Source organism: Macadamia integrifolia, chromosome 5, assembly GCF_013358625.1.
Source record: "Macadamia integrifolia cultivar HAES 741 chromosome 5, SCU_Mint_v3, whole genome shotgun sequence".
NCBI classification, from domain to species: Eukaryota; Viridiplantae; Streptophyta; class Magnoliopsida; order Proteales; family Proteaceae; genus Macadamia; species Macadamia integrifolia.
Window position 1 is genome coordinate 18869611 of NC_056561.1, and position 22265 is coordinate 18891875.

Consider the following 22265-nt stretch of genomic DNA (forward strand, 5'->3'; position numbering starts at 1 on the left):
GAAATCCATCCAAAAAACATTGTTGGGAAACTATAAAGGAAAATATTTGAACATCAACCGAAAGCCATGACTACATAGAAAAGTACGAATCAAAAAAGCAAAACAATTCTACTAGCTTAGGGTACCTTCTGCAATATCATGCACAATTGCAATTTTGATACACCTGTTCCATTCAGACCAGAAAAAAATAAAATCCTTTGGAGAGAAAAATATTGAATATCCAAAGTAAGTTGCAACGGAATATAGAACTGAACACAAATATCCTCACGGACAAAGAAAACTTATAATTGAAATAATTAGCTAGATTTTCTTTTCTTTTGAGTTAAGTTTAAAGTGGAAACAAAGAAAATGGCACATTTATTACAGCAATGAAAGCAATGAAAGCAATGAAAGAATTGATTGTGTAAAACACATGCATTATGGATTGAGAAAATATTAGAAAAGAGGACTTTTGAAATAGAAACCAGTTTGCCAAGCTCTTATATAACCCAGCATTGCCTGTTGGCCAATTCAAGTTATACATTTTCATCAAGAACTTGACAGCACAAGAAGTACAAACATTTTCAACTGCACAAAAAGATAGATATGTGAAACAACTTTCAGTCCCTCCGACTTTTTCTTCCTCCCTTTTCTTCCCTGTTCAATAAATATTAAAAAAATGAAAAAAGAACCTTTTTAAAGAAGATCAAAAGGACTAAACATTGCAAGGAACATCCACTGTCACTCTGAATTGATCCAGTTCCCATTTTTTCGTTTCTTTTTCTGGAACTGATTCTTTAGATGTATTCTCACTTGTTTAGGGTTCGGGACACATTAGGGCCAGAATATGATCCAATTAAATCACTTAATATACTCTTCCCTATCCCCCCCCCCTTCTTTTTGGGATACATTAGGCCCAGAATATGATCCAATTAAATCATTTAATATACTCTTCCCTACCCACGCTCCCCTTTTCCTTTTTGGGCTTCACTGTTTAAGCACTCAGTTTGCGCAGATTTTTTTTACGATCTAAATGATTTGGATGAAAGCCACTCAAGTTCTTTAGATTGACTATAAACCTGACCAGTAGAAAATACATCATATTACAGTTCAATATTCCAGTCCTTGCTGGTTCATTTAATAGCAAGTTAAAACTTGCAAGTCATATAGTGAAAGAGAAGTTATGGGAGGATAGAGAAGTGAATCAAACCGATTCCTACTCCATAATGTTATCAATGTAAATAAAATGATATTCCAAATATGCACTCGCTTACAAACATATTCTCCCATAAGCCACTAATAAATACAATTTCATATGTACCCTTGCACACATCCTTTATTCCAACACTCCCCCTCAAAGCTGGGGAATAGATGTCCTGCATGCCCAACTTGCCTAGAAGATTATGAAATGGTTAAAAACTGGTCTTATTTATCAGAACATCAGCTAGTTGATCCCCCAGCCTTTACAACCTTTATGAAGTGACAATCAACTTCAATGAGTTTTGCAAGGTCGTGATGTACTAAATTATGAGTTGTACTTATAGCAGCTTTGTAACTTTGTTATCATAGTCTCATAAACCTATCAAACTTAAATCTCAGCTCTTGCACTAATCGATTTAGCCACAGGAGCTCACAAACTCCATATTCCATGGCCCTAAAGTCAGATTCAGCACTTGATCTTGCCACACTGAGGCACAGACTGCTTCTTACTTCTCCAAGTGACCAAGTTCCTAGCGACAAATCTGCAGTATCCTAATGTAGATCTTCTATCAATCACAAACCCAGACCAATCTACACCAGTGTAGGCCTCAATCCTCAAGTGGCTATGTTTGGTGAACAACACCACCTTCCCAGGATTGTACTTCAGATACACAAAGATAATTCCATATGTCTTGTTTTGGGAGCATGTATAAACTGGCTAACCACACCGACTACATTGCAATGTAAGGACGTGTGAGATAGAAATAAATCAATTTCACAAGAAGCCTTTGCTACCTTCCTGCATCAACTAGGGGAAGGCCCTTGACTTCCCCTAACTTGTGATTTTGGTCAATTGGAGAGTCAATGGGTTTACTACCCAACATTCCTGTCTCCTTTAACAAATCTAGTATATATTTCTTCTAATAGATGTGAATTCCTTTCTTGTATCTAGCCATTTCAATCCCAAAAAATACTTTAGTGTCCCAAGGTCTTTGATCAAAAATTGTTGGGCCAAGTAAGTTTTAAGTCTCTTCACCTCTTCTTGATCATTTCCTATCACAAGGCGGCTATCACCTAGGCCCCAGGCAAACCGCCTGGACACCTAGTCGTCGCCTAGGCGACGCCTTGACAACTATGTAAATAAACTCCTAATTGATTTCAAGCAGGTGGTGAAATAAACCGAAACATCGATCCTTGGTTTTAAGAAATCTTAGGTTTCAAATAAAACATCAATTCTTGGTTTTAAGAAATAAACCTAGGTTGCCAATGAAACATCGATCCTTGACCTCAGAACCGAAACATCGATAATTGGTTTTAAGAAACAAACCTAGGTAGTACGAGAATAGTCATCAACAAATGTAACAAAATAGGTATATCCAAATAAAGAATAGTGAGAGAAGGTCCCCAAACATCAAAGTGGACAATATGGAATGGAGTAGCAGCTCTATTACCACAAGAAGGATAGTGTTCTACAACATTTCACAAACTAAAAGGACTCATAAAAACTTACTAGAAATAGCATGAAATAGAAAACAACTTAACCTTATCCCAACTAAATGGGGTCGGCTACATAGATCATTGCCCTCCAATCAGCTCTATTCGACGTCATACTTGATACAAGGCTTAAGTAATGCATGCCTTTCCTCACCACTTCACCTAAGGTCATTTTAGGTCTACCCCTAGCACTTTTAGATCCATCAATATGAATCAAATCACTCCTCTGTACAAGAGCATCCAAAGGCCACCGTTGAACATGGTCATGCCACTTTAGACAGCTTTCTCGATCATGTATCGAAGCTACTCCAAATTAAGCTCCAATATGATCATCCTTTATTTTATCCTTCTTAGTTTACCACTCACCCATCTCCGCTGCACAAATTTCATCTACATGATGCTTTTCAACTACCCAACATTCCGCACCATACATTATAGCCGGCCATATAATTGTCCTATAAAACCTTCTTTTAAGTTTTAAAGGAATACGTCGATCACACAACACTTTGAACGCACCTCTCCACTTCATCCATCCTATTTTAATTCTTTGTGAAACTTCATCCTCTATATCACCTTATGTATTTCTGACTGAGCCCCATACCTAAAATAATAACTTTGTGGAACCTCTGTCTCATCAATTTTCACCACCTCATTACCATAATCATATACTACTTCATTAACATATACTCTGTCTTTATTCTACTTATCTTAAAACTTTTTTATTCTAAGGTTGATCTCCATAACTCCAACTTGGTGTTAATCCCTACTTTTGTCTCATCCACCAAAACAATATCATCAACAAAAAGCAAATTGTACATCCTTCGCTCCCTGAAGACTGTCTAATGTAGAGTCAACCAGATAAAGACCTTCTCTTTGCATCCATTGCCAATAACCCTCTTGGTCACCAAATCTTGAAACAAGCAATGTGAAGGAAAGAATGTAATACTTATAGTTCAAGGACTTTGTAAGGTGACAAATAGCGAGAAGGTTAGTAGAAAAATTCAGAACATGAAGGATAGAATCAGGAGGAATGGTAGATGTGACATGCATAGTACCGTTACTAAAGATGGAGGAAAGAGACCCACGGGAAATTCTAACCTTATCTCTACTCGAACCGATAGAGTAGGAAAAAAAACAATAAGACATACTAGTCATGTGATCGGGTAGCACCTGAGTCAATAATCCACGAGGAAGAGGTTGCAAAAGTGGCATGAAGGGCAGCGGATGAGGGACCAGATAACACAAATGAGGAGGAAGTAGTAGGAAACAAACCACCTAGCTCAACCATAACTTTGCGAAAGGCTTCACTGTCTTTCGGAGTAAGGAAACCGGTGTCCAGAGCTGTTCTGCAGGAATCACTAACTGTAACACTGTATGACCTCAGGCCCCCCCTATCCTGCCACCTCTTGTTCCACCAAACGGATGTTAGGATGGTCGAATATTGAGGTCCCAACATATCTCCTTGGTATGCCAAGGTTTCCATAATGTTCACATTTAATTTTATCTCTATCAACCCAATTTATACCTCGGCCTCCAGCATGTCAGTTTTTTTGTGAAAAGGAAGCTATGATCTTTCAGCCAGGAAGGTCATCTCTGTGGCAGCCTTCATGTCTCTGCACTTTACAGGTATCCAAATACCTCATCCTCCAGGTTAATCACCTAGATGTCTCTCTAGTGATCATACTCGTCCCAAAAAAATATCATCTCGTTATAATATTCAGAAATGGACATCTCCACTTGTTTCATATTGATGATCACTTTGTGAGACTATCGATGAGAAGTAGAGAGAAGCTAGGATTCATCATACATCAATGGCGCGATTGAACCTTCTAGTCCTAGTGACTTAGCTTATCCAAAGTGGGAGATGGAGGACTCCATTGTGATAACATGGTTAATTTTTTCCATGAGGCCAGAAATAGGCCGATGTTTGATGTGTAAGGAAATGGCCAAGGAAATTTAGGACTGTATTTCTCAAACTTTTGACCGTGTACGATTCAACCTCCAATAGAGGACTCCACTAGTCCACTAACTTCTAACAGATTCACAATTCACGCTTGGAAAGTTGGTTGGATACCCAAACCAAATGTGAAGCACACACTCAACCTAGACACTCCTTCCCAATTATAAAAGTACTGATTTCAGTTACCCAGAAACATCCCAAATAGAAGGAAAATCCAACTAAGCATGCATCCCGAGCAGGGTTTTAAGTATCGGTGCGTATCGTACCGTATTAGCCGATACGGATACGTATATCCATATCGGCCCTTACCGATACAATACACACCGATATGATACATTGAATTTTTAAAACCCTTTCATATCGATACGTATCCTACAATATATACCAATATGCACCGATACACCACCGATACGTACCGATACTCTATGGAAAAAATAAAATTGAGTGAAATGTATGTTTCGGTATGTATCGGTATGTATCAATCAATACATACCGATACGATACTATACATACCGATACAGTGCACTACAGTCATATAATGGCCAAGTTGGGTCATTTTTCAGAAAAACCATGACTTTTTGAGGGGTTTTTTATCCAAAGATTGGAAACAAGAATTTTACATTTATGGGACAACTACAAACCTTGAATTCTTAGTGTAATACCCTCAATTTAGTGTTTATGCATAATATATGTTATCAATAGCTTTTTTTAACAAATTTGTTATGCAAAAGTGTATAAAAAAGTGTTTCCTATTCATTTATATGCATATCTTTAGTATCTCTTAACGTATCTCCGATACGATACAATATCCTCCGATACGTATCTTAATTTTGGCCGACTGATACGACAACCATTACCGATACTTTAATCCTTGATCCCAAGCCACCAGTCACCCCTGAGATACTTTACCAACTTCTACTACAATATTCCACAAGCAAAAGAACAATATAAGCCAAAAAAAGAGAGCTCACACTGGGTCATAGACCTTTCCAGAGAGATAAAACAACCCTTTCACGATTCTGAGTTGTAGATAGAAACTGTGACCCCCCATCAAAGCAGGCCCATACACAGTTGATAAACGACACTTGGACGACCGTAGCTGTCCAACCTCCGAGCTGGAAAAGGTTCAGACAGAAGAAGAAGAATTGTTCTTCTCAGCACTTGTGCTACCCTGTTTTTCTAGGTATCTGGCTTCTTGTTGACCTCAGCAGAAACCCTACCTCTAGCAATAAGTTTCAGGCACTTAATAGAGGACCAATAGGAAACATAAATTGTCTTGGTTTCATCTCTGATAGGGCTCACATCACGGAGAGAAGGAGAGCTGCTTCCAAACCTGGAGGTGGTGGTGTTGTTTGCCCAAATCTCCCATCCATTTGAACCCTGCAGCTACAAACTCCACCTATTGCCTATGGGTTGAAGTTCCTGGATTTCAGGTAGGATCCTTAACACATTTCTACTACCTTTGGAACCCTTTTTAGCTATAGAGTTCTTTTGTTTGGGGGGGGGGGGGGGAGGAGGAATTGCAAGGAGATTGATACTCCTGGTAAACTCTAAAACCAGCAAGGAGCTCTGATACCAAGTTCAACACTCCAGTCCTTGCTAGTTCAATTAATAGCAGGTTGCAGGTATTGAGAGAGAAGAAGAAATGGGAGAATAGATAAGTCAATCAAATCAATTCCTTCTCCAGAGTGTTATTAATGTAATTAAACTGATTTACCAAAAATGCTCTCCCTTAAAAACATATTCTCCCATAAGCCACTATTCCATATGTACCCTTACAAATTACTATTCCAACAATTACCATCAACAGAAAAACCATGAAGCTAGCCGTGTTTCCAGTTCCAGAGGAGAGTACAAGTCATAGACTTTTTTCAAAACTGCACAATGCCATTACCATTCATAGAAGAAAAGTTACCATTTTGGACACTTGTCATATTCAAATGAGCTCATATTGGTCCTTTTTATTTTATCTCATTTTTTAATTAGGACCAAGGTTTAAGATCTCAATCTCGCCTCTAGTCTCACTGAACCAAAAAAGATAGATCTGGCGAGATCTCATCGATATCTCGCTGATGTCTTGTCTTTTTTCCCGGTCGACTCAGTGATTGGTCTCGATGGCCATATGGTCTCTGTAGCCCCTAAAACTTACCATTTACCCTATTTTAGGCCTTCTAAACACAGTGAAAACATCAGTTTTTTAAAAAGTCAAACCAAAATGGTACTTTGACTTCGTACCCTATTTTCTTCGGACCCTTCACCTTAAGCTATTCCACAATAAAAAATAAAAACAACAATTGACCACGTTTCTATGAAAAAAAATGGTTTGATAAGTTATTTTTACCTACAACTGTTCTTGAGAAGAAAAGGATCTCCAAAGGTTGATGATGAAGTGATAATCTCCAATCTCCAAGTGTTGAAGTTGTTAATCTACATTGCAGAGGAAAATTTTGGCAAGAAAAACCACCAAAAGCTCACTTTTTCTTCACAACAAGGCAAGATATGTCGAGTTACATTGAGTTGGGTCAAGTTGGGTCGAGTTGGGGTCAAAAGTAATGTATATAACCCATGTGATTTGGTCTCGAGTCGAGTTGAGACTGAGATATTCACCAAGATCTCGGCCGAGATATTTTACATTTTATATATCGCCTCTCATCTTATCTTGCCATTTTCAAATAGCAAGATCTCATTGAGTACTTAAACCACGATTAAGACCAATCCAAATCCATCCTTCCTAGGACCCTAATGAAGGACTCGTAACAGATTATGGACCTTTTTATTTTCTAATTTTGAAACGCGATCTGGCACTAATAAAATAATTAAGATGCTCAGGATTTGAGTGGAGAATTTTTATCATGTAGTACACTTATAGCAGCACATATTTGTACAATGACACATTGACAAACATTAGAACATCTCTAAAATCTCTCTTCATTGCTTGGCTAGGCCTTTATGCCATAGTAAGCTGAGTTTTTGGAAGTTAATTGTAATATACTAAAATCCATCATAAACTAAAAGTCGATGCCATTAATTTTTTCCTTTTTCTCTTCTTGATAATTTAGTTGCATCTTTCATTTTCCACTACATAAGAACCATCAGACTCTAATCCATTTAAACTTTGCTACTTAGGACTTCATATTCTTCAATGGCCTTTTAGTCTATTATAGAGAACTTGGAATCACCCCTAATATTGTGAAGATAACAATGGGAAATGACCATGGTTTAAAGTATCTCTGATACTGATACGATACCCTCTGATACGTATCTTAAATTTAGTCGACTGATACGATACATGGAATTTTCAAAATCCTTTCGTATCGATATATATCCTACGATACATACCGATATGCATCAATACACCACCGATACACATAGATACGATACGATATGCACCGACACAACTCTATGGAAAATATAGAGTCGAGGTGAAATGTAGGTTTCGGTACGTATCGGGGAATATCACTATGTATCGATCGGTACATATCGATGAGTATCGGTACGTATCGGTGAATATCGATATGTACCGATACAGTGCGCTACGGTCATATAATGGCCAAGATGGATAATTTTTCAGAAAAACACGATTTTTTGAGGGGTTTTTGTTCCAAAATTGTTGCCAGCCACATTTCTCTCTAACTAAAGTGGAAATCAAAGTTAGAAATAAGGATTTTACATTTATGGGACACTACAAACCTTGAATTCTTAGTGTGATACCCTCAATTTAATGTTTATGCATAATACATGTTATCAATAGTTTTTTTTTTTAATTCTTTATGCAAAAGTGTTTAAAAAAATGTTTCCTATCCATTTATGTGTGTATCTTTAGCGTATCTTAGCGTATCGGATACGATACCCTCCAATACGTATCTTAATTTTGGCCGACAGATAAGGCGACCGATACCGATACTTTAATCCTTGGAAATGACAATAAAAATGATCTTTTACTTACATAACAAAATAGAAGGAAAAAAGAAATTGAGAAGAATAAGAAATATTAGAACTAGTTTTTTTTTTTTTTTTTTTTCAGAATAAAATTCCATTGAACCTTTCTCTGTTAACACCAGGAAGGTCTCCAATAATCAGTGCCATCAATGCCATGCGGTACATGTGATCAGCGATAGACTCGGGGCCCTTTATCCCATGGTTGAGCCAGCCCTTTCTTTTTGTCGTCTGAAAAAGAAGCAGAAAAACGAATCTTTAATAAACTATTATCAGATTTCTATATTAATAGCAAATACACTATATGGACCAAATTATCCCAGGGAATTAAATAAAAAAGGTCAGACTGTTCTATGATAAAATCTAGGAGAAGAAGACAGTCAATAGGTGCAAAGCTGCATCTAATAGCAAAAATCAAATTCACTATAGACATTAAATTCAATATGTCCACAACTCGCCCTCAATTTGATGATGCTCCAACATCAGATGGTTTTTTTGCCCCTTTTTGGGTCCTTTAGTATGATGTAAGCAGCAATTAGTCATTAAAGTAACCATAATAAAGTACTATTCTGCCAAGCTGTCACGATCATGTGAGCATAATAAAATACTTCCACGTGTCTTAGTATAATAGTGGGGACTGTCTTATTTTAGACACATGTTAGTAGGGGGTGGTATTGTACAGGACCCTATAGAACCATGTATGAAGATGGGAGACAGAAGCAACTACCAAACTAATCAAACAGCCCTGTTAGGTGACAGCTGTCGGGGCGGTCCTAACTCCTAACTCCTGAGAAATAGTTATCTGATCCGTTTTCCATTGTAGTTGGAATTTGAATTTGTTAAATTTGAACAATTTGAAAATTGCGAAGCTTGGCAGCTTAGGTACGGGCTACCAAAGGCCGATGAAACAATCTCAAATGGGTTGAAACCTTCACCCACCGCAACTCTTGCTTTGCTATGTGGGCCACTGCTTATCCACTTTTAACACGCCACCCTAGATTGTTGCGTTCTTGTTCTGCAAGTGTTTTCTCTTTTAATCATTATCTTACAGTGTAATTGGGAGGGGAAGTAAGGAATTCTTTCTTCTTCAGTTCATTTGCGGCTTAGGAAAAAAAGGCTACTGACAGAGTCTATGACTTCATGATCCCCGATGACATGGTTTTATAAAGTTAGCTTATTGATGCTTTATATCTAATGAGTATAATAATATTCTTAACAAACCCCAGCAAAGGCATTTAAAATTAGTTCCACACCATATATGGTGGTCCTCTGAAAGGAATACGAGCCCAAGGGGCCAGTAAAGCTGGAAATCCACATGCCGATGTAGTTGGGTAGCATTAAGAGATAAAAGCTCTAACTCTGATTTGTTGGTCAATAACTGAAGTTCCTAATGATCAATAAATGGTGAAGGAGTACAAGGCAGGAAAAATTTTTTTCAGATTTATGTAGTCAATGTGAGCTTGAAGAATCTTTCAACTGATTGTGTCTTAACAGAACACTTATAGAACAGAACTTGTGTAATTCAGCTGAAATTAGGATCTCAGACAAAAGAACCACATCCTTCATCTGATTGTAAATTTTTAGATTCATCTGAAATCAAAGAATATAAACTATCTAAAATGGATAAAATAAGCTGCAACGAGTGGCTAACAATTTCCATTAGATTTTATCAAATGCTTTGAGCAAAGCTAAAGAGAATGGGAAGTGGGATCCCAACTCACAATCTGATGTCTATACTTTCTAATCAATAGTGACTTGGTGGTTGAAATTAATCTTTAACAAACGCTAATATCTTCCAGACGTATAAAAATACTCATAACAGACAGCAACAACAAGCCACCAAGTTGATTTATTTGAAAGGGCCAAACATGACCGAATTAATGCTGATTATAAGAAATGAATGCGTGACTAAGGTTGAGAATTTCTCCCCCAACCACACCAACCCCCTTACCCCCCACCCCAAAAAAAAAAAAAAAAAAAAAAGGAAAGAAAGAAAGAAACTAGAAGGAATTGGCCCAGCACATTTGTGTTCCCATATCACAATTCACAACTAAACTTCCAAAGGAACACATTTTCAGTTGCTATTAAAACTACCATATATCCAGATGCTCTGCAGTAAAAGATTGCACAGTTTCTGAAGTAAGGGTCCGTACAACCAAGCATCACAACAGTAAAAAACAAAGCGAGGTTGAACCACATTTCCCATTAAAGCACCTTTTTTTCCCCAACGCACAAAAATCATCCAAAAAATTCGCAAAGCTAAAAAAGCAATTTCGTTCATATTGCAAAGAACAGGCGATCGTAAAACTACGATATAAATCCACACGACGAAGGAATAGCGAATAGGCAAAACTAAATTAAGATCAGGAGCGGCACAATATAAGAAATTCGAGCATCCTAGTCAAACTAATGTAGAAAGCAATCTTTATTCTATCCCGTGCGTTCATACCTTAAGCCGATGGCACAGAGTGAGAAAATCGATGGCCGAACAAGCAGGAGAAGCGGAAACCGACGACGCAATCGAAGCATCGTTTTCCCCGAGATTCATCGACAGGTTCGATCCAAATCCATCACCGTTAGAATCCGAAGAAGAAGCTCCCGGACCCAAATTCCGCACTTGAGAACGAAAGGTGAGGATTCTTGGAGTTTCGCTGCAGAAACCAAACCTCAACGATTTACGAGAGAGGAAAGTTAACGGCGAGCGAGGGAGAAGGCATCGATGGAAAGGCGAAGATGAGTAACAAGTAGAGGACGGAGACGAATACGACGAATGCGATAGTGATAGATTTGCCGCAGCCATTGTTGTAGTTGCAGAGATCTCGATTCTCAACGAATGACAAAATCTTAAGCAAAATAAAAAACAAGCAACTCCAGTCGCTCGGAAAATATACGACGAGTGTACAACTTCCGAGCTTTTCGCGTGCCCCTCATGGAAATATGGGAAAATGATGATAGCGCAGAGTATGCTAGCACCTCCCTCAGTATCGCTCTTCCAATAAAATGACTTATCTTTCCCCTCTTGTTTTGGGGAGGGGGGGGGGGGTCGGCTATTTTGAGATAAGAGGTATCACAAGTAGAGGAAACTTTATCAAAACGATCTTGCAAATCTTTCCACACTTTTTTGATGTTGCAAAGCTTATCAGGGGCGGTGAGAGCATAGCTGTATAGAGAACCAATAGTACATGAGGCCAACGGAATATTCTGGTTCTTCAAAAACTGTTGTGTATCTGCGCCAAGGGGCTCTGGAAGAGAGTTTAAAAAGACTTGCTTTAAATTCTCATCATCAATTCCACCAATTTTATGAAATCGGTCGGTCATTCTAGAAATGCCTGTCAAGGTCTGGCCGAAAAAGAGAACAACACTTCATTTGGAGAAATTCATCTCGGGCCTTTGAGAGATTAGTTGAAACAAGGATAAGAAACTTTTGATAGAGAGTGGTAACAAACTGGCTTTCAGTAAGCTGTACAATCTGCAGTTGTCTGTAAGGACCAAGAGCTAAATACCATTCCCTGAGTTTTCCCTGGAGTCTTGCAACGAATTTTGACAAGACAGTAACAGATGAAGCTCCTTCTTGGAGTAGTTTAGCATTAATACATACATGAAAATCAACAATGCGAGACGCCCATTATGAAACAGGGATATCATCCAGAGTGAAAAACTGTTTTGGGTCCTGGTTTTGATATGGGGTAAAAAATGTAGGAGGGACAGGAGGTTATCTGGGTGTGTCAGGATTCTGGATTTCAGGATCATCATCCATTTTTTAAACATGAGGTGCAGCAGGTTGAGGTATTTCATTCATGAAAGAAGAAAGGGGGATTGAATCTGAGATAGTAAGGGTTGTAAGATACTCAGATAGAGGGTTTTCTGAGGGAGAAATGATGGCATGGATGGACTTAGGAGGAGTGGGAACGACAGGGGTTACAGGGGAAGATGATAGAGGAGCTGGAGGTGGCCTGTGAGGATCAAGAGGTGGAGGTGCAGGATATGAGACTGGCATAGGATAAGGGGTAAATGGGGGAGGTTGTGCTGGTAGGGCATCTGCATATTCATCTTCATAGTCACTAAGATCCATAAGTGCAGCAATGGATGTCCATGCTGGGGGTACTCTACTGTGGGCACGTCCTCTGACTGCTCGTGTTCTTTTAGGAAGAGCATGTTGTTATCATTGAAGTTCTTTCAATTCTTCAGTAGGAAAAGTCATTAAAGAAGAGACAACAGGAGGCGTCGGAGAGACATACATAACAAAAGTATCTTGTGGGATGAAGCTTGGAACTGTCACTGGAAGTGGTTGTTGTTGCCGATGAGATGTGGCAAAAGAGGGAGCACGAGGTTGTTGTTGTTGTATTTGATAAAGTTGTGCTTCAAGGTACCTGAGGTGCTTCTCTTTTTTGCCTATAAGGGCAAAAGCTGTAGTGGTATCAGCAACACTAGAAGTAATTCCAGCAAATTCAATATAGACCTGATCAATGTCTTTGCGGAGAGACTGAAGAAGATGATCATGATGAGACAGGGTACCATGAGTTTGTTGTGTTTGAGCCAAGATTTGCTCAAGGTACTGATTCTGGACAGTAGCATTTTCTGCTTGCCAATTCAAAGCTGCTTCAGTAGGAGAAATAGGTTCAGAACGTCCAGTGGCGTGAACTGAGGGTTTAACTTTCTAAACTTGGCAAATACCATAAACATCGGGGCCTGAATCATAAAGTCCGGGAAAGGGTTTAAGAGGAGAAGAAGAAGAAGAGCATGGAGTATACATACAACAGGGAGGTACAACTGGAGGAGGTAAATCAGGTGTTGGAGGAGGTTTACATGGAGAGAAGGAAGACTTAGGAGAAGGTTTGGGGGTACCATATTTGACATAGAAAGGGTATTTTTATTCAGTGCTTAGGGGTCCAACAGAAGGATCACCTGCCTCATATCGTTCTTGTAATTGGTGCTGAGTAGACTTTCGTCTAGTAGAACGACAAGAGGGAGGAAAATCATCGTCAGAATCTTGAAGACAATCGTCACAGTCACAGAGGTCAAAGTATTTATGACCAGTAACTGGATCTTGAAAGTAGAAGATTGGATTACCCTGAGAATCAAAAGACTTGATAGGACTTTTTTCTTGGATCATACCAAAAGAGGTTGGGAAAGGAGAAGGTCAGGGTCAAGGAGGAGGAAAATGGATTTCTACCTCACCAGAAGGATGAGTAATGTACTCAGGAATGGTAGACTGAACTGGTTCAGAAGGAACTTGAGGTTGAGAAACTGCAACATGTTGTTCATATGCTGTTACCCAAGAAGAAGGAAGGAGACGAAGGAGTTCGTCATCAGAAATTTGTCTGGGAACATAAGTATAGCAAGGGACTTGGTTAGAGTTCATGGTAATGAACAACGCATCTTCAGAATGTCCAGTAAGATGATCAAATGCATGATTTTGCAAGCGATAAGTCATCTGATAGTGCAAAGTCGCAGCCTTTGTAATAGCATTTTGCGGGACACTAGTAATATGGATCTGAAATTTTAAGGTTGTGGAAAGAAGATGGTCAGACAAAGGGATATTAAAGTTGGGATACAGCGTTAAAAACATTGTTCCTGCGTTCAAAGTGGTTTGAACAGTGGCAATCATAGCATGTTGGTACCGTAAAAACTGACTGTCAAGCAGTGCAACCCTAGAGACCACTAGGAGGCCCTTTCGTCTATGGAAAGAGAGAGTAAACTTGATAGCTCCTAGATGAAGATGAGTATATCCTTGTTGGATCCATTGAGGGATAAGATCTGAGGGTATCTCAAGAGTGAAAAGCTGCTCTTTATCAGTAGCAGGGACCTGGAGTTGATCAAAGCGAGAGGCCTGGACCAATTCTTTTAAGGGAGGAGTCTTCTTTGGGCGAAGAAGAGCAATCCATTTGGACTGGGTAGGTGTTTTGGGAAAGACGGTATAAGGGTTAAGAAGAGGAGTAGGAGTAGCAGGAATGATTTGATCATCTAGGCCATAAGATAGTTCATAGAGGTAATCTAAAGAAGAGGATGAAGAACGGGAAGAAGAGGAACGTCGTGGAGAAGAAAACAAGGAAGAAGAAGGGGAAGTCATTAACGTTAAGTAAATTTGGAAAAATCCAGATATGAACCAACACCACTTGCTGAAGAAACCGGAGTAGGTAAAGACACAGCTAGTCGAGGCCGATCAAGAACCCCTCTGATCATAGTACCTAACTGCAAAGCAACCCGAGCCAAACAGGGCACAAAACGGCATCCTTCGCCTGAAAGCCCACAACACTCAAGGGTCTTTTTCTACCAGTAGGAACCATAAGCAGGGATTACTTGCAAAAGGGCGTGGTCTAGACTGTATCTTTAGCTACAACAGGTTCAATTCAGACAAGAGGGATGGCCAGAAGAGGAGTTCAGCCGGAGAAGAAAGGGACACAAGGCTCTGATACCATTTTAGGGGGAGATTTTCGCATAAGGATTCGATGATCCATTTTTATTAACATAATGCCCTTTTATAGGGGAAAAAGGTACATAAGATAGGAGGTGTGCTATCAATTTGATGGTACGGGATGGATGAATGACACGTGGTGATATCTAAATCTAAAGGAGTGGAGTAATGAAGATGCGGAATTCAGTTGGGTGAGAAACACATGGCTATCCCAAAGAAAAATAAAAACCCTCTTTCTCTTCCTTCTCTCTTCGTTCTTCCCTCTTTGCTCTTCGTCTCTGCTTCCGCCCAGCCCCAGCTTAAATCTAAAAAATAGGGTCTTCTTCTCCAAGAATCCAATAAAACAGAAATCTGAATTCTTCTTTCAGTCTGATTATCTTCAAGAATCTTCAAAACCTTAAATCCAGTAGCTCCGAATCCTGCAAAACTTGAATCTGAATTTCTTCTCTCAGTCTAGGTGGTGAAGCAAACCATCTTTTATTTCAGAGATAAATAAACATAGCAGAAGAATGGGCTCTCAAGACAAACAAACATAGCAGATGAATGAGGTTTGTAGTTTCATAGACCTACAGTTATAGTCAATGATGTATAAAAACAAGATATTGTAAAGAGGAGAAGATGATTGAATACACAGGGGCGGTGGGAGACAGATGAAGAGGGAAGAGGGAAGAGGGAAGAGGGAAGAGGAAGAGGAATTTTTTTCCTTGGGTTAGCCCAATTCCATGTTGTTCTCACCTTCAGCTAAACATGCATCTTCATTGCTCCCTTCCCTTGGATCTAAAAACCACGACGTGTCATTCATCCATCCTGTGCCACCAAATTGGCAGCCCACCTCGGGCCTGTAGAGGATCCAGGGGGGAAGAAACTCGATGAAGCACACTATGTTTAGCTCCACTAATACAGGGATGTGAAATGATCACCATGTCCCTCCTAGGGCGTACATATTGAGGTGTAGGATCGTTAATCTGTTACTGGATAAGAAACACTTACCTAACTTTTTTTGAGTAAATATGGAATTTAAATAGAATTTATTTAGACACTAGGGAGTATAATGTTTTCAAGAGCTGAAAATCTTATTAGTGAAACCTCTTGGATCGGAATAAATTGACAACATTTGTTTTGATTTGACTATGATTTTAGAGATCTGATCATGTTCTCATGGGAGAATGATAAGAACCATCATTTTTTTGTAAGGGGGATGGGGATCGCTCCTTGGTCACATGGCCACCATATAAAGGCAAGACCAACGAAGGAACAAGAGAGGAAAATGCACATGCATCCAAATAGGGGGTAAGGTGGTCTTTTTCGCCACCCCATGTTTGAGTGTAGGGATACATGATATGGTAAAGATCTTTTTCCCATTTTTAATTAAAAATATGATTTTTTTTATATTAAACTAAATTAACCATCACATATTATATAACCATTACCCTATTTCTAGTTATTCTTTCTACCCAAAAAAATAAAAATTTTACATGAAAGACAAAAAAATCTTTCTTTTATGGATGAAATAAAATTTCATGAAAAACAAAAGCTTTGGTTTATAGAAGAAAGAAAAATTTAACATAAAACAAATATTATATTTGTCACATATTCTCTATCCATTGCGCATTAATTCTATCAGTTTTTTCTATATAAAAAAAAAACTACATTAAACTTGGTGGCCTGTTGTTGAGTAGACCTTAGGCCACAATGAATAGGGATCCATTCACCATGCGCCTCAAGGCTACTCAACGGGGAGGAAGGAGGGGGAGGTGGGATCCACGGCCTTTAGATCATACATTAAACTTTACGACATGATCAAGGGGAACTTTCTCCTAAACATAAAATAAAATAAAAATTCACATTTCATGATGAAGACCATACATGATGACCCCCCCCCCCACGGTTTAAATACTACCTTTTGAAATGTTTGAAAACTAAAAGGGAGAGGCTAGTAAAATGAAATTGTGTGCAAAATAGACAATCTTCACGGTTAGCATTAGAAATTTAGAATGATGTAGGTGCAAGTTTTAAAATGTGGAATCAACTTTGAAATTGAGTCACAGGGATTCGAATTCAATACCTTTTTTTTTTCTTTTTTTCTTTTTTGGGTAAAAGGACTCAATACCCATTGGAATCCATAGAATTTTAACTGGTAGGAATCAGTTGGAATCGCCCGATTGTAGAACCAATCCCCAAAGAATGGATCATAAATTAGAATCTAAATGGAAAATATATTACAAAAAAATTATTAGAGAGACATGGGGAGTACTAACTTTATTACACTAAAAACTGAATAGAGGATTAATGAAGTGCGATTAAAATCAATGTTCTACAAACCCATGAAGAGAGGGGATTCAGATCCTCTCCAATAGTAGGGCTACCTAGAGAGGCATTCGGCAGTTAGGAGGATCTAAGCACGCATCACAACACATTGCCAAGTCTTCCCAACAGTTGGATGCCCTCTGGCAGCCCAGCCGCTGGAGAGGATCCTGATGCTGAAGAGAGGCATGCCATGACTATCGCACTTGCATATATTGTATGACCATGAAAATTAAATTGTATATCGTAAAAAAAAATTGAAGAATACAGAAAATAAATTGAATAGAATTAGAGTTCACTCCATTTACCAAAAAAAAGTTCAATTCAATTTAATAAGACTTGAGAAATGCCTTCCATTTTCATATCTTAGTAGAAATCAGAATTGACAGCTATCACTAGAATCGGACATGCCTCTTTTCTTTCTAATTAGCCATAGATGTATTTTTCTTATGAGAATCGCGCATAATTAGTGGCGAGTCATATTTTTTGTTATGAAAATCATGCATAATCAAAATCGGTGGCTATCAATTCATGTTTGAAATTAGCTTATTCCGATTTGAGTTTGTAAACAACGTTTAGCTGCGAGGGATTTACATTAAAAAAAAATAAGGGTATTTTATAGTGCCGCCCCCTAGAGAATGCCACTATTAGAGAAACATCCCCTCTTTAATACTAAATTATACTCATACACCCTGCCATCAGTCGCTGTTACGGAATATGCTTTATATGTTGATGTTAGCTACAATATATATTTTTAAATACAAAAATGCCCTTGCAAAAGGTGAAATACCTCATATACCCATCTAATAAGTCCCCGTCCCCACCAGCGATCACTCTCCGTGAAGAGCAGTGGCGATGAACAACAATGAGCAGACGAGCGACGATGGGTTGAATGGAAAGGAAAGGGGAGGGTTAGGTGTGTCAAGGCTGAAGAGAGAGGAGTGTAAGTGCACCAAACACGACTCGGTCTTTTCTAAATGGAAAGTTGGTTTTCGATCCTAGTAGGCTTTTTATTGGGGATTCTGGATATTGATTCGCAGAACAGCGAAGCGAAGGCACAAAGATCTTCAGCACCAAAGGTCCGTAACCCTAAACCTAAACTAATCATCTAATTAGGGATTTGAAAACTTGCATTACTACTGTTATTCTTTTGAGTGCCTGATCTTAGAATTTTTTTTTTCATCTCATTTGGTCCATTATCCTAACAAGATTCGCAAATCGGATTTAATGCGTTAGAATCAGGTTAATTGCAAAATCTTGGCAAGTCTAAAATTATTTAAGCTATTGGATTTGTTGTTTCCTTTCGAGGCTATTAGGGTTGAGGTTGAAATTTTAGGTTTTAAGGCATACATCGAGTTCGTACTAATGCAGTGAAGAATGTGATTGCTACTGTTCAACACATCCTTTATTCCACTCTACTATGTATTTTTTTTTTCCCTTCAACCTCCCTTGTTACGCGATACTCTTAAAGTCTATAATGCGTCTTGTAGTTGATTCCCCTTGAAATTCAAATTTATTTACTTGGGTGGATTGTTTTCACTAATCATTTTTTTAGAGAGACTGGGTGGCGCAATGTCGGAAAGTGCGACGGGTTGAAGCTTGTCACGATCTGTGCTCGCCTCTGCGCTAAAAGGCTTCCTCAACTCCACAGTGAAGGTGAGTGGAGGTAGGGGTGATGAGGATTTGGGTAAAAACATGTGTTTTATTCAATCATTTTAACTCCTCACTTAACAGTGACAGACATAAGGGGGTCTGAGTATAATTTGGTATTACAGAGGGGGTGTTTCTCTAATTGTAGCATTCTTTAAGGGGTGGCGCTGTAAATTTTCCAAAAATTAATACAGTATGATGTTATATGAAATTGTAACAAAGGGAGAATAACATTGAAAATATTATATAACAAGAGTATATACATTCTTTTTTTGGCATAGAGAATGAATAATATTTAAAAAAAAAAAGAAGAATGAATAAAATGTGCCCCTTCCATGGGTAAGCACAAAAATTAATAATAAAAAATAAATCCTTTATTTAAGTGTGTAGACAATAGAATCTTGACACCAAACTTTATCACATCATCATCTCTAGCAATATTGCTTCTCTTATAACCTTCTTGTTTTTTCTCTTGGAAAAAAACGGTTAGATCTTTTTAGGGTTCTCATACAGATGATTAGAACTCGCTATCAAATTAAAACATGAATGATTGTATGAAAATATAGATGATTGGTTTGTATCTTTCACCTAGTATGCTAAAGATGATCGATGCCGATCACTCTAGTTTTCCTCTCTTGGCTATGGATCTTCTACAACCCCTTAGACCTCCTTAGTTCTCTCACTTCAGTGGTAAAGTGGAGAAGAGTGAATAATGACTGTAGGGACCCAAATCCCAATATTTATAATACTGTCTTGCACTCAAAATCCTAAACTACAATGGGTTGGGCCAGCATGTTCCTAAACTTGAGAGTGGACTGAATCGGTTTATGTAATTTGATTATCACCCATTTAATCAATCCGAATAATTAATTAAGCTCATAATCCAATAGTCTCTCACTTGGGTTACATTAATTATAAGGATGTCTTTTAAATTGGTGTGACCATAGAATCTTATACATTAACCGCTCTTACTATGATTTAGTTGAAAAATCACTCTCATCAAACAACAACAAAAGATACACCTCAATATACGTCATACAACTTTCTGTCATTATAAACATAAGTAAATTTCTCAACAAGAATCTATGAGATATTAACATGAAAATATTGACATATCCTCAAATAACACTGTTGTCATTCTATGCATGTCTTTAACGGTAATATTAATCTTTTTGCTGTGGTAAATCGCCTTTGATCTGCGGTTCATATCTAATTATAGCTTTTCACCTATAAATTGTGGCAAATATTACCTTTGAACTCTGATAAGTACTGCCTTTTGAACTATGACAAACATTCTCAAATTCAACTATAAAGCAATTAATAAATGGAATAACTGTGCATAATATAAATACTAGAACATAATCATAATTCATCAAACTGTGACCCAAAATATGTGGGTTAAAGTTTCAAAACATAAACAAGTAATCAACAAAAAACAAAGCTCCCACTAATCAAACAATTCAAACAACTCAATATAAAATGTTTGGATTAAAAAAAAGTCCCAACTACTTAATGACATTTACTTCTAATCGCTTTCAATTGCTAACGATTGGTCCACCTCACCCTTTCTTAATATCCTCCTATTTTTCAGCCGCATAATTCTTTCTCTTTTCTAACTATTTCTTGAAAATGAAGTAGTCCTTCTCAACATGTCCTTTCTTGTCGCACCAGAAACACTCTATGTTATTTGTCTTCTCTTCATCCTGGGCATTTTGAGATATCTCATACTCTTGAGAGCCCTTAGTCTTGTCATATGGCTTGAAGTTTCATTTGTTGAAAAATTTATTGTTCCTTCTACTTGGTCCACCATAAGATCCCTTGTAGAATGTTGCATTTGAACTCTCAAATTTGTTTGGTTTTAATTTTTCTTCCTCTTGAGTGTAAATGGAAATAAGTTCATTTAAGCTCTAATCATCCTTCAGTGCAATGTAGATAGTCTGGATAACCTTATACTGACTTGGGAGGGTATTCAGTGCAATGTGAACAACATATTTTTTATCGATCTGTATTCTAAGATCTTTAAGTTTACCACTATCACTAGCTATACCCAAAATGTATTCCCTAACACTCTCATTTCCATCATACCTTGTATTCATTAGTCTGATCATTAATGTGATTTTCTCAACTTTCTTGTTAAGTTCAAACCTAACTTTAATAACATTCAAGAATTCTTTGGCAGTGTCTTTGATTTCTATGTTCCCACGTATAATTTTAGGAACTGCCTTTTTCACAACCAGTATGCACTTTCTGTTTGCATTTGTCCATTTCTTAAATTTGGTCCTTTCAACAGTAGTATTGGTGTTTGTGAAAAGATCAGGTTTATGTTCCCTAAGTGTTAAGGCTAAGTCAATAAGACCTAAATGCAATTCTAATTCTTTCACCCATTGTTGATAGTTGTTACTAGTAAGAATTAGGATGGAAGACACATAACATGAGAGGATGACCATCCTGCTAGGACAGTAATAATAACACAATATATGCCAAATTTTAAAATATAAACTACAATATTAAAGCATGTAACAACATCAATATGTTTTAAATAAGAGGTATAACTAAAACTGTATCCCTATCCTTTGGGACAGAAATTAATTGATGTTCTTATTTCCTTCTTTTAACTAAGAAAAGAACACTAACTTTGGAATTCAATCACCTTTGGGTAAAAGAACTCCTAAGTTAATTTCCTTTCTAAAATGTAGATATTTATCCTCCAACCTTGATGATATAACCGTTAAGAAAATATCAATTTACTGTTGGAAAAGATATAATCGAGTTGAATGTACCACTTTGATGGGTTCCACTCAATTCTTTCATATCTTTCTCATTGAAAATGTGTATCATTATGTTTAGAAACACACATTTAAATATGTTACGAGGACAATAATAACCATATAAGAGTCACAACCAAAACTATAATCCTATCTTTTTGGACGAAGAATGCACTGGTCCTCTTACAAATCCACATTTACTGTGAAAAGAGCAATAACTTTCAAGATCCCCTTACATTTGGACTTAAAAATCTTTAGATTATTGTCATTTTCTTTAACTTGGGTGACATCACCTTTGGGCAAATGTCACCAATTTTGCTACTTTAAGGAAAAACCATGGAAGAACCAGATGTCCCACTTTGGTGGATTCCACCCTATCATTCATGGTTCTCTGAAAATTTACTATGCAGCTAAGAATGTGCGAAAACTTACACCTAATTCAATTTTAATATATCTCAATTTAAAACCCTTTCTAATCTTATGGTAACAGTTAACATATACATTTTTCAAAAAATTGATGAATGCCCCTTGAGTCTATGATTAAAAATAAATACAACATAAA

General features: G+C 37.7%; 1 protein-coding gene across 5 annotated transcripts in view; it reads right to left on the bottom strand.

Annotated features, from left to right (window-relative positions):
• The window catches only part of LOC122079245 (5'-deoxynucleotidase hdd1), a 36815-nt gene extending 25257 nt beyond the window's left edge, over positions 1-11558 (bottom strand). For 2 of the 5 annotated variants that reach the window (XR_006140375.1, XM_042645535.1), the window contains exons 1-3: positions 11019-11558; positions 8676-8800; positions 126-163 (exon numbers count right to left, since the gene is read on the bottom strand). Coding sequence is in view for 4 of the 5 variants with exons in the window: in XM_042645535.1 (XP_042501469.1) it covers positions 126-163; positions 8676-8800; positions 11019-11369 (514 nt within the window). In the remaining variant the exon portion in view is untranslated. The remainder of the gene's footprint in view (positions 1-125; positions 164-8675; positions 8801-11018) is intronic. The other 3 variants (XM_042645533.1, XM_042645534.1, XM_042645532.1) reach the window with 2 other exon arrangements.
• Positions 11559-22265: the final 10707 nt, after the last annotated feature.